Source organism: Colius striatus, chromosome 5 (genome assembly GCF_028858725.1).
Source record: "Colius striatus isolate bColStr4 chromosome 5, bColStr4.1.hap1, whole genome shotgun sequence".
NCBI classification, from domain to species: Eukaryota; Metazoa; Chordata; class Aves; order Coliiformes; family Coliidae; genus Colius; species Colius striatus.
Window position 1 is genome coordinate 51,413,452 of NC_084763.1, and position 12,193 is coordinate 51,425,644.

At 46.2% G+C, this 12,193-nt stretch overlaps 1 protein-coding gene across 3 annotated transcripts in view; it reads left to right on the forward strand.

The window, feature by feature from the left end:
* The first annotated feature begins 2,939 nt into the window (after positions 1–2,939).
* The window catches only part of ARHGAP21 (Rho GTPase activating protein 21), a 118,305-nt gene continuing 109,051 nt past the window's right edge, over positions 2,940–12,193 (forward strand). For 2 of the 3 annotated variants that reach the window (XM_061996447.1, XM_061996449.1), the window contains exon 1: positions 2,940–3,793. In XM_061996447.1, coding sequence (XP_061852431.1) covers positions 3,707–3,793 — 87 coding nt within the window. In that variant the 5' untranslated portion in view covers positions 2,940–3,706. The remainder of the gene's footprint in view (positions 3,794–12,193) is intronic. The other variant, XM_061996450.1, reaches the window with a different exon arrangement.

The following is a 12,193-nucleotide window of genomic DNA, read 5'->3' on the forward strand; positions in this document are numbered from 1 at the left end:
TAGCAAGGAGTGATAATAAACAGTAGGACGGTGCTAACACTTTAAGCTGCTGCAGCTGTCTGCTAAGTGAATATGTGTCAACGCCTTCAGACTGGAAGGTGAGAAAGTGAAATTATAGGTTTCAGTTACCCTAAATCTGCTTTTGCAATGTCTTTTATTAAATCAGATTTGAGGGTGATCAAGGGGCTCTGAGATTTTCCCTTGTGTGTTATGGGTCTGAGATCACACACGTTTCAGAGGGCTTGCCTCCTTCTCTTTCTGTTGGAACTATGACACCATATTTAGAATGACAAATTACAGCAGCATGAAAGTCCTAAAATCAGCCCAGCATCTCAAACAAAAACATCTGCCACAAAAATACAGAACAGTGTGATTGAGAGGTCAAGTACATAGTTTAATAAAGATTTTCTAGTGTAAATATTCTTTTGATAACCACACAGATATAACCTCAGTTAATAATAAGATCTATTTCCTCAGCTTAGCTAGGAAGTAATTTGTGATTCTAGATCACATTTTCCTCTGGGATATTTTCATCTCCCCGTTACAGTTTGCAAGCTAAAGCTAGAAAAACTGATTGGCAATGTAAGAACAGAAAAATTGGAAGATTTGTCACCATACTGATGTAGCAGTGCTGATATAAATAGAGACTTGATAGATACTAAACCATCACTCAGAGTCTAATTGTGGTTTAATCTCTGAGACATTCTATGAATCTGTAAACTTTCTACATAGGTGTTTGTTAGTTACGATGCTTATTTTAGATTTGGAGTCAGTACTGTGGCTGCTGTAGCAAAAGTGATTCTTATGAATACATGAAGCAGATTTTCCATACAGCGTGGATTTTTGACGATGTTCTGCAGATTGACACGATGACCACAGCGTAGCTGAGCACACAGCTACACGTCCTGGTTCTGTTTGATAACAGCTTCTAAACGGGAAAATTGCCCCAATTGTTCCCCTTCTTCACCCTTCAAAAGTCTTTCTCTTGACAATCAGGGATGAGACCATATTCTAACAGTTTGCTCAGGGTCTTGACAGCAAATAACTCTTTAAATGTTGTACGACAGTGAGAAAGGATTGGGGAGCTGGGCATAACCATCTTGCGGATTGCCTGCTGGACAGCAGGATGCTTATTTCAAACATATATATGTGTGTATATATATATAACCGCTTGTCCAGGTCAGGTTCAGCCACAAAGGAGTCATTAACATCAGAAATTTATGAGGAACTCATGTTCTTTGGAACCTACAACAGGTTTTTAACTGTAAATATACCTAATGAAGTCCATAGCAGCGCACAGAAGTGTACGTGAGAAGGTGACTCGGTCTGCCAGGCCCTGAGTTGTAACACCCTTTTAAACTTGACAGATGTGACTTTGGTTGACAAGAATCAGTATCAGACTTTTCCTCCAGCTATTGGACTTAAGCTCTTTGTTTGGTTCTCTAGATGCCAATACTCATACCTGCTGTGAGCTGCTGACGGGTAACCAGGGAGTCACCTCTTTTCAGAGATCACTTAGGAGTAACGTGGTGGAAAAACCCACCCCAACCCAATACATTATTATTGTTTTGAGACCACAACATGACACGACCTTTCATTTCACACAAGAACTTCGCTGTTTCTTAGAAATGCTTTTTCTTTGTTCTCTGTCACAGAGACCTTACTTGTGCAGCCTCTGTGAGGGAAATCGTCATTCTAGAAAAGGATATAAAAATCACGACAGCTGAAGCGCAGACAATGTTTACATCTACCACCTTCATAGAGACAAGGAAGCCACCCATCCCCCGCCCAGAGGCTGGACCTCAGGCTGGCCCCGTCCCAGAGCCCCCCGAGGGTCGGCCGTGGCCGTGACCGTCCTGCCGGCGGAGCCCGCACGAAACCAGGTGCGGGTCGAGGCTGGCGACAGAAGCATTACATTTTGAGTTAAGGCAGAAAAACTCAGCTTGATCCTGTGTCTCCCCCGCGCCTCCCGACAACGCTCAGTGGGGGGAGAAAAAGACGCCGGCGCCTGCCGCCTCCAGGCGTGCTGGCGGGCGAGGGGAGGCGGCCGGGCTCCGCGCTCCCCAGCCGCAGGGCGAGTGCCCGGGAAGGCAGCCGGGTGCCGGGTCCTGCTCCCTCCGTGTTGTATGAGGAGGTGGGTGGATTTTTAGAGGGAACAGAGACAGCCGGCGGGGGAATGGGACGAGCTCCCCAACCAGCGGAGGCAGCGGGAGCCGCCAGTGCCGGGAACGCCTCGCCGCCGCCGGGCTGAGGGGCCGGAGCCCCGCGGGCGGCCGCGCGGGAGCGGGCCAGCTTGAGGCGGCGCGGCAGGCCCGGGCTCGGCGGGCTGCGGGCGGGTGCCGCCCCTGCTCCTGTCAGCGCGGGGACCAGCGTGAGGCGCTGCGGCGCACCCGCGGCCTTCCCGGGGCGGGAGGTGCGGTGTGGTGTAACGAGACGAGGGAACAGGAGAATCGTGCTCGGACGACGAGGAGGTGCAGCGCCGGCCCGGGGAGAGATGGCGGTTACCGGCGCACGGGAGGCGGGCGAGCCGCGCAAAACCTCGCGCCTTCGCGAGGGCGCTGTCTGAAGCTCGTCGGCACGCCCGCGACTCCTCGCTCACGCCGAGCCCGGGCCGGAGCGCAGCGAGCGGCCCCCGCCCGCGGCGGTGGGCGAGGCCGGCGCCCAGGTGGCCAGTGCAGCGCGGAGGGCGCAGCTGGCGCGGCGCGATGGCCCCCAGCGCCCAGACGCCTTAATTGGCGGCCGCGGAGCCGGCAGCGGGGGGCAGGGCCAGCCCGGGGCAGCCGCCTGCTGCCGGGGCGAAACGGCGCGTCTGTGCGGAGGGAGGCCCGAGGGAGGGGCGGCGGGCGGGGCGCGGTCGTCTGATCGCGAACGACTGCGGCTACGTAGACGGAGGGACGGAGCCGCCCGCGAGCGCGAGAGGCTCGCGCGAGAGACAAAAGCCTGGCTCGGCCGCGCTGCTGCCGGGAGGGCTCTTTTGTTGCCGTTTCCTAAGCAGAGTTTGTGCGTTTCCCGCCGTTGCCGCCCGCCGCCCGGTCAAGCCGCTTGCTCCGTCCAGGGCGAGCACCGCGAACAGGCGGAGGCTTCCGCCCGGGACGGTGAACGAGCGGCCTCTCGGCTCCCTGCCCTGTCCTCCACCAGTTGATCAAAGTTCGTCTGGGTGTCGGCGAGAAGCGAGCGGCCGGCTTGCTGCCTGCGCCGGTCGGGACTCCCCGCTCTCTGCGCGGCCCTGGGCTGCGCTCCCTCGGCTCCGCTCACTCCCGCGCCACGAAAGACTGGGTGTAGCGAAGTAGGAGGGAGTGGTGCCCACTCCCGCCTGCCCTCTCCTCCCCGCGGCTGGGGCCCTGGATAGGAGGAGCCGGAGGAAGAGGAAGATGACGAGCGGGTGCAATTAGCCTAACAAGGGACGGGTGGCGGAGGAGGCGGCAGCGGCCCCGCGCCGAGGACTGACACATCTGCGCGCTCTCTCTCTCTCCTCTTCCAGCCATGAAGGCAGAAGCCGGGAAGCGCAGCTGAAGCCCAGGGCCGTCCCGGCGCTCTTCCCCATGGCAGCTGCGTGAAGGGGCCGAGCCCCCCTCCCCCGGCGGCGGGGCTGGCCTCGTCGCGTCGGGTGTGCGCGAGTGGCTCTGGCATTGGTTCTCCCCTCCCCTCCCTTTCCCGATGTGGGCTCCAGAGGATTTGCGCCTCCTTTGTAACCGGGAATGAAATAATGGCGACCCGGTGGGCAGTGGGGCCACCCGGCGGAGATGGAGACAACGAGCCCCCCCCGGGCGGCGGCAACGGCGCCGGCGGCCAGGTATGAGCGGCGGGGGCGGGCGGGGCGCGGGCTCCGTGTACGCGGCGGCGGGCAGGGCCGGGCCGGGCGGCCGCCTCCCGCTGCGGGGAACGGCTTGGCTGGAGCGGGCTTAATGGCCGCCCCCTCTCTCCCTCCTTCGCTTCCTCCCTCCCTCTCTCTTCCTGCCCACCCGCCCTGAAGTTGCTGGGAGTTGGGCGGCGGGAGCGGTGCGGGCGTGCGGCTGCGGGAGGGGCGGCTGCTGTCCCGGCCGAAGGCTCGCCTCGCGGTCGGGGCGGCGGCTCCTGGGCCCCGCGGCGGCTCCGCTTCCCGCCCCGCCGTGCGGCCGCCGGTGTCGCCCTCGGGGCGCTCCTGTCCGTGGGGTCCGCTCGTACCCCCGGCCCCGTGGTCAGCTCCTGGCCTGTAGCCCCTGCGCTCAGCCTCGCCGCCACGTCCTGACGCCTGTCTGCCCCGTCCGCGAGGGACGGGAGCGCTGCGCTGGCCGGCGCTCGGGTTCGGATTCGTCCTCTCTGCGCACTGAGATCCCACTGTTTTTAGTTGAAATACAGGCCTGGCCTCTGGCGCCTTGCAGCCAGTACTTGCTGACCTCCTACTTGTACCCAGCAGTTTATAGTAAACGTCTTTCTAGCCATAACATTTGTTGCTGGAGAGGTTCTCTCGGTGTTCAGTTTCAAAACTTCACAGCATACCCTATGGTGGCACCATTGCATGTTTGGACTCGCAAGCGATGAGTTTTTAACACAGAACCGTGTCTGATGCTTCCTTCTGTGCTCCCTGTTAGTCGTGATAAATGTCTGTGAAACAACTGTGAGTTCAGTTCCATCAAAATGTGTATAATAGCGTCAGTGTAGTTTTCTGAGATCTGTCTCAGACTTTACTTAAAGACTCAGACTTTACTTAAAGACTTTTCCTTAAAGGACTGGCTTGTGTTTGTATTTCTCAAAGTTAGAGAGCATGCTGTGCCAAAGACAGAAAAGTAGCTTAGTGTATAGGGGCTGTGAAACATGCTATTTTTTATATAGATATTCCCCTTTTGTTTGTGGAAATTGACATACAGTAGAGTGATTCTAAGCCTACAGAACTTAAACATTGTGTGTGGGTTTTTTTGGTATGTATTCTTTTTTTTTTCCCCTGAGACACCAGGTTTTAGCAGTTACTGCTATCCTCAGTTCAACCTTTTGCCTTGGTTTAAAAGTGGCATATATGGTATTCCAAGATTTTCTTTTCTGCCATCACCTCAGTTTTCACCTGGACTCTTAAGTCAGGTGGGTTAGGTGAGGACATAATGTGAGTCTTAAAACTTAACATCTTCTATTTTCATATTTGAGGCTTTGTGATAAGTTATGATTCTCAATTTGCATGTGGGCTTAATAATGTATTATCCTTGTTGATGTCCTTTTAAAAAATGGAATGGAAGACAAGGCCGTTCTGGGAGCTTGTATCCTTGAATACTGTTCAAATAGTGTAGGAAGAGGGAGGAAACCACATGTCTAAGTGTAAAAGTGAAAATCTGCTTTTTAATTCTATGGTATTGAGACTGATGGTCTTTTGGCACTTGCACTTGTCATGTTCCATCTACCCCTACTGTGGTAAGCCCTAACAAGGCCTGTGGTGCTTTTGGAGCTCATTGTGTTAAAGTTGTCTAATTGGGGACTACTAATAGGTGTGGAATTGTGAATTGGGCTGCTCTGCCTGTTGTTTTGGTCAGTACTTACATGCTACAGGTCAAATGGGACTGGTAGAAAACATGCACTTGCACTGGTGATTGCCTTAATCAGCACATCTGACATAATCTTTGCTTGAACATAGATCGCCCTCTTGAATGCCTGATTAAGATTGAGATGCTTTTGCAGTTATTGCTGCATGACTTTAAGTTCAGCTTATTTTCTTGTAACTTATTTTTTCCTAGATTGTTGCAAAATACTGAGAGAGAAGTTTGTGGCTTAGGATCTGCTGTTGCAGTTGAGTTGATGGAGCAGTTGCTGCATACAGTGCTTGAAATGCTGGATGGTGGATGCTCTAGTGCAAGGTGTCTCTGCCCATGGCAGGGAGGGTTAGACCTACGTAATCTTGAAGGTCCCTTCTAATCGAAACCTGTGATTGTATATGTAAATGTATCCCTTTAACTGAATTCTTTCCTGTGTTGAACAGTAAGCACAGCTCTTCTGTTGAAAAAAATCAGAAAACACCTTGTGAGCCTCAGTTAGTGTAAAGCAGGATTTCTAAGTTTGCAAAAAAAGTGCTGCTAGTACTGACATGCAAGGAAGGTGGTGTTGGTTTGGGGAAATGATGTGTGGATTTGGAGCACAGTATCCCATATGGTACTTGCATTGTGATACAGTGTTAACTCATCCGCATTTAACTTTTAACTGTAGACCTACGCTCACGGCAGGCTGTCCCGAGGAGGACTCCAAGCGCAGCCCGTGTTCATCACGGGCAAGGGAGTTGCAACAGAAATTAGGATTTTCAGCCAGGTGAAGGTTTTGGAAATATACAACCATCAGTTATCAATGCTTGATCAAGAACTGAAAAGCTTGTCATCAGGCTTCAAGATCAGTGGGTAGACAAAGAAGGGGAATGTCTGACTGAGCAGCTAGTGCTTCTGTGTGTCTTTGCTTACAGAGATGGGAGAAATGAGGACACGTGATTTGTCTTCTTCAGGTAATGCATATGTTGGTTGATACTTGGCTTTGTTTTGGATGCCTGTCTGCCCTGATACTACGTTCCATTTGGTTGTGTCTTGCCTTGATTTCTGTTTTTCTTTTCACTTTTTGTTTTCCCTTTTGACACTGTACCTGGTGGTCTTTCTGCCTTCAGAGCCCCTTCACTGAAATGATTTCTGAGAACAAAGATTGCACACTCAGGCTTGCAGGCTCCGGTCTGAGCACACAGCGCCTGTTCAAAGGGACAGATCACATATTCTGGGCTCCTGGGGGAGCTGGCAGAGGGCCGCCAGGGACTCTCAGGGCTGTTTGCCATTCTGTTTGAAATCTGACACACATTTGCAAAGGAGTGCAAGAATTGCTGAGCTTATGTTCATAAGGACAGATAAACGAGAGCGTGTTCTTTCTGACTTTTAGATTAATAGGCATATACTGTCTATGTTCCATCAGGTTGTAGCAGTGTTTTGCTGGAGTGATTAAGCCTGGCTGAGGTACAGGCAGTACTACTTGAGTCACAACATCTCATCTACAGGCCTGTCCAGATTGGAGGCTGGAACTGGTTTCTTCCTTAGTGTAAATTAACTCTCCCTTCCTCTGCCTAGAAAGGCACAACAAAAAGTGCTTTTATTTTTTTCTATTCTGCATATTTTGCATTTACTTGAAAAGAATTGCTAAATCTGTTGGAGGGTATATTTACTATTAATCTATATTAAAATTACCCTCAAAATGTAGGATGAAAACATATTAACCACTGCGTGTGTGTGTGGCTTCAAAGCCAAATTTGTATGGTATACAATACTGTTTCCTCAGTTTATGAATACTAAAAATACTTCATAAAAAATTTATGAAGAGTGATATTTTGCTGTTGGAGCTCATTAGAGCACACACACACATTTAGATAGTTATTGCAAACTAATAATACTTTACTGCAAATTTGCATTTACAGTGTGGGGATATGGGGGTGGTTTGTTTGTTTTTGTGGTGGTGGGGTTTTTTTCTTTGCTTAACAGATGATTTGTTAGGACTATTGACTGTCTTTAGAGATTCCTGAGAAGTTTCTGTATTTGGTAATAATTAGGAAATACATTTCCAAAGACTTCTGTAAAAGAAAAGTCAGAGGTTATTTTAGTATTTGCTTTGTAACCACAAATATGTAATTTCAGAAAGGGAGAGAAAACCCCACAGTATTCTCACTCCTACACCTTATCAGAGAGAGTAAACTGAAGAGAAGCCTGTGCTGGAAGGGTCAGGAACCAGAGAAGGGCAATGATGATGCTAAAAATAGAAAATGATTGGCATTCCCACTAACAATAATTAATAGATTGTTTACTATTTTAACAACTCGGTTGGGATGACATTGGTAAACTTTGAGTGGTGGCTTCTGGGTGTTATATGTCTCTACTGTAGGGACACAAGTGCTGAAGGGCTGTATTTGATCCTGCATTTCAATCTTTATGTAATTCTGCCTGTAAACATGTAAAGTGTACTGGAACTCGGTATTGTTTTTCTCCGGCTGATGCTTCGAGTCCATGAGGTTTAACCATGATGTTAAAAATGAGAGTTAGAGAAATGCCTTTTTAAGATTTTTGTGTATCAAATAATACACAATACCAAACCCAAAAGTGCTTGTTGGAAGTGTATGTTACTTGTGACAGAGTTCTGCACAAACCTTGCATCAAGGGAGAAAAAATTCAGTATAAATACCAGCCTTACCAGGAGTTGTAGCAGCAACAGTTCAGAAAGCTTAAATCCTGTTTAATCAAGCAGACATAACAGTGACTTCTGCTCTTATTTATGTTGGAGTAAGCCTAAGATAATTTGACAGAACACTGATCTCTTCCTTGAGGAAATATTTGTATATTTGATAAGTGACAATATAAAGCAACAAACAGTTGCTTCAAGAAAAGGAAGAGATCTACATGTAGGTGTAGCTGCAACTGATAGTTTTTAAAGTGACTTTACTTTGGAAATATACACCTTTGGTGATTGTACCACTTCAGTAATTGTCTGAAAAAAACCCAGTTTTTGAGAGAGAAACCTGGTGGATTGAAGAATATCTTGAACTGTGTCAATACAAAATAATTGCATTTATTGCATGTTATGTATGTGGTATGAGAGTGAATTTTTGTTTTTAATAGTTTTAACAAACATAAAAGCACTGAGTTGACTTTTTTCTCTGTATAAGCAATTTCCAAGGATTTCTATTACTAAAATGTGAAAATAACATACCTGCTCCTTCAGATGTATTATTTCTTGTCGTACTTACTTGCCTACACAAAACCAGTTGAGAGAACAGTTGGAGATCATAGGTATTTCATCTTGCGTGCTCCATGCATTTGTGATCTTGTCCCTCTTGAATGTAGGGAAGTGCCTTCCTGTCAGTGGGCAACTGAATTCTAGCTCAGCAGAAGAGTATGGGCTCTGCAAAGACTAAAAGCTGGGGTTTTGTTTGGGTTTTTTTGTTAGTATTTTGTGAATGTGTTTATGTTTCTGTGTAGATATAAACAAATGCAGCCTGTGAGCCTTATTCAAATAAAAACTTTATGTATATCTTCCTAATGAAGACTCTGAATGGATGTTGAACTAACCTTTTAGGAATATATACTGATGGTTTGTAGTTGGCGAGCTTTTTGGCTAATCACTAGAAGGTGTTTTAGCATTCAGAGGTTTGACAATGTTCCTCTTTGCAGTTGTGTTAATGTTAAAACTGCACAGGATAGGAAGCAGTTATAAACCATTAGGAAATGATGTTAAATGAAAACATATTTATTTCCTGTTGTTAACAGTGCTCATTGTTTTTAAAAAGCGCCAGTTAGCTTTAGTGTAAATGGCGAGGCTTCTAAATTGGTGTTGAAACAGTCTGAATTGTCAGCACTCCAGAGGTTAGCCTGATGAGCTGTTAGGCTCTGACACTGTCTACAGCCATGGAGTTATGCCTGTGAACTCATCAGATCCTTGAATTTAGGGCCTTGCTACAGAGGAGGTGTCTGTGTGCCTACACACAAACAAATATAATATATGTGTATAAGCTAAATAATACACTGTGTCAAGCATAGTAGATCAGTGGATGAGAGTTACACTGTCTGGTCAGATTGATGCATGAATGGGGATAATCATGTCATGCTTTGCCTGTTTACTATACAGAATGCAGATTAATGTAAATACTTTTCACGTCCTTATGACTTGTCATTTGTAGTATTTCGTGTAAAGACACTTCTGTGGTACTTTTTCCTCGTCACCTTGTAGTAGGTACATAACAGTAGAAGTGCAGCTGACGAGTAGGAACAAGGACAGCAACCAGACTTTGTGTTCATACCCAGAGGCTCGACACGTCTTCTAAACCTGGAAGTGCCCAATCTTACAGTTGGAAGGTGGGATGAGCTGTTCTATGCATACAGTTCTTAAATACATGAAGATTACTTAACAGGAATGCTTCCTCTGTGATTTTACTCTTCTTTTTTTAAGCCAGAGTGAAATGTGCTTTTTCTGTTACTCCAGTTACAAGGGCACCCTAGCTACTCCCTGTCATTGTTGTTTATTGTCTTCTGTTAGTAACGTTGAACCAATATTATGAATGTAGTGTTTCACCATTTCTGTTAGTTGAAGAGAACTCTTCTGTGGAGAAGGTACTGGAGTTTTGAGATTGGATCACTTGGTAATAGGAAAGTAAAAACTAGGCACAGCTGTATGCTTTGTTCTCTGACCCTTTGTGTTGGGGGCCTAGAACTACTGCATCTTGATGTACACTGTTATTGTTCTGTATGTCATCAGTGAATTGTGTTCAGTGGGAAACGTTGCTGCTTTGTTTTTCTGTTCTTCATTTTTGCCTTGAAAACTTGTAGTTTAGAAAGTATTTATGAATGAAGCACTGGGAGCTTTTGCTGCAGTTCCCTGAACAGCACGACGTTTGAGAGAGCCTGATACAAATCATTTTAGTAAATATTTGGCGCTGAGTATGAGAGGTTCTGTGTGGGCATCCCAGAAAAAATCCAGATAGCTGTTTAGATTTTGACTCTGCTTGAAACCATGAGCATACACTTTAGGGAGTGTAGGTGGTAGGGTTATTTTTGTTCTAAATTTCTTTATTTCCCTTTGCGAGCAGCTGCTGCTTTGCTGCGAGTGAATGAGGTGGCTCCTTAGAGGACATGGCTAATTACAGATCAGCTGTTGGTGGAGGGGTGCATTTTGAGATAGACATTTTCTTTTATGTATGTGTCATTTGCATAATGTGTTAGGACACACAGTATGGACTGCATTAAGCACTAGCAAATACACTGTAGGGAATAATCTAGCACTGGCATCGTTGAGCTGGCTGAATGACATAATCTTTCTTGTAAATTTTGAGGTTTGTGCCTGTTTCCTTGGAGGGGTGGGGAGGAGAAATCAAATAGTGATAAATTGAGGAGAGAGGTTTTAGGCACTTCTGAGTAACAATTGCATTTGGTGCAAATCAGTTGAATAGAGAAACGTGAGTCTGATTCTGAAGTCATCTTTTTTTAACTAGTTAAGAATGGTAGTGTGCCCTCCTGCTTAGATGTGTATGCTTCATGGTATACTTTAATATTATTTCTTATTGAGTACTAATCACCCTTTAAAAGACTCTATTTTATTCTAATTTTCCATCTAAGTATAGGAGACTTTTGATATTACAAGCTTGATGAAAACATGAGACAATGAACATTCCTGTAATTAAAAAAAAATGCTAAACTGTCAAAGCTTCTTAAACTGCTTTAAAGTTGATGTTGAATATATAGATGTTTTCTACTTCAGATATCTGTATTTGGGTTTTTTTGTGTATATATGCTAAGTTTGAGGACAGAGAAGGCTAAAATAGAAATATTTTATTGTGATGTGATTTAACCCTTTGAGGTGAAGAGGTATCTACCTGTTCTGGACCGTGTAATGAGCTAAAAGAGAATCTTTAAATTCTCAGAAATCCTTCTCGGATCTTTTGGCTTATGATGGATAGATGCAGTCCATCCAGTGATCTGTTCATGGCATTAAGATGAACTTAACCATGAGAACTAAAACTGAGCTCAATCTACAAATCCAATTGCATTTTTGCACTGGAAAATTTCATGTGGAGAGGTATTGTTCAAAACGTAGATTTTGAAGCTGAAATCATGTGCACGTCAAAACTGTAAGACGGTTCCAGTTGTTTTTGAGGAAAACACATTTTAACTTGTCCAAGGGCTGCCCTGTTGGAATGGAATGTGGAAGTGGTTGATTTCCTAAGCAACTAGGCTGATATTTAAATACAATTCTTTAATTAAACTTATAGTCTATTGTAGTTTAGACATGTTTAAACTGTTATGTCCTCAGTTTAATAATGTTTAAAAGGGCTAAAGTTCAGCAGGTGCTTGCAGGGGTACACAAACTGTCAAAATTTCCTTGTGATGCAAGAATCGACAACTATTCTGTAGTTGTTTTGGTCAGCAAAAGCAGCAGCAAATCAAGTATGTGCACCTCAAGCAGGTGGCTCTTACTACCTGTAGGCTCTGACCTGTTTTTGCAAGATAAAGATCTGGTTAGGGTTATCTCTGAAAGGAATGCCACAGTTTTCATGTAAAGAGCTGTCCCATTGCAGTTCCTGCTTTGTTGTTGTTGTTGTGCTTTTCTTCTTAGCTCTCCAATTTTGATGCAGCTTTAATAGGGAGCCTGTGACTCCAGTGAAAAGTATTCCCATGTGTAGCCACAAACATTTCTTATTCATCAATGGCTGTAAAATCTGACTTGTTCC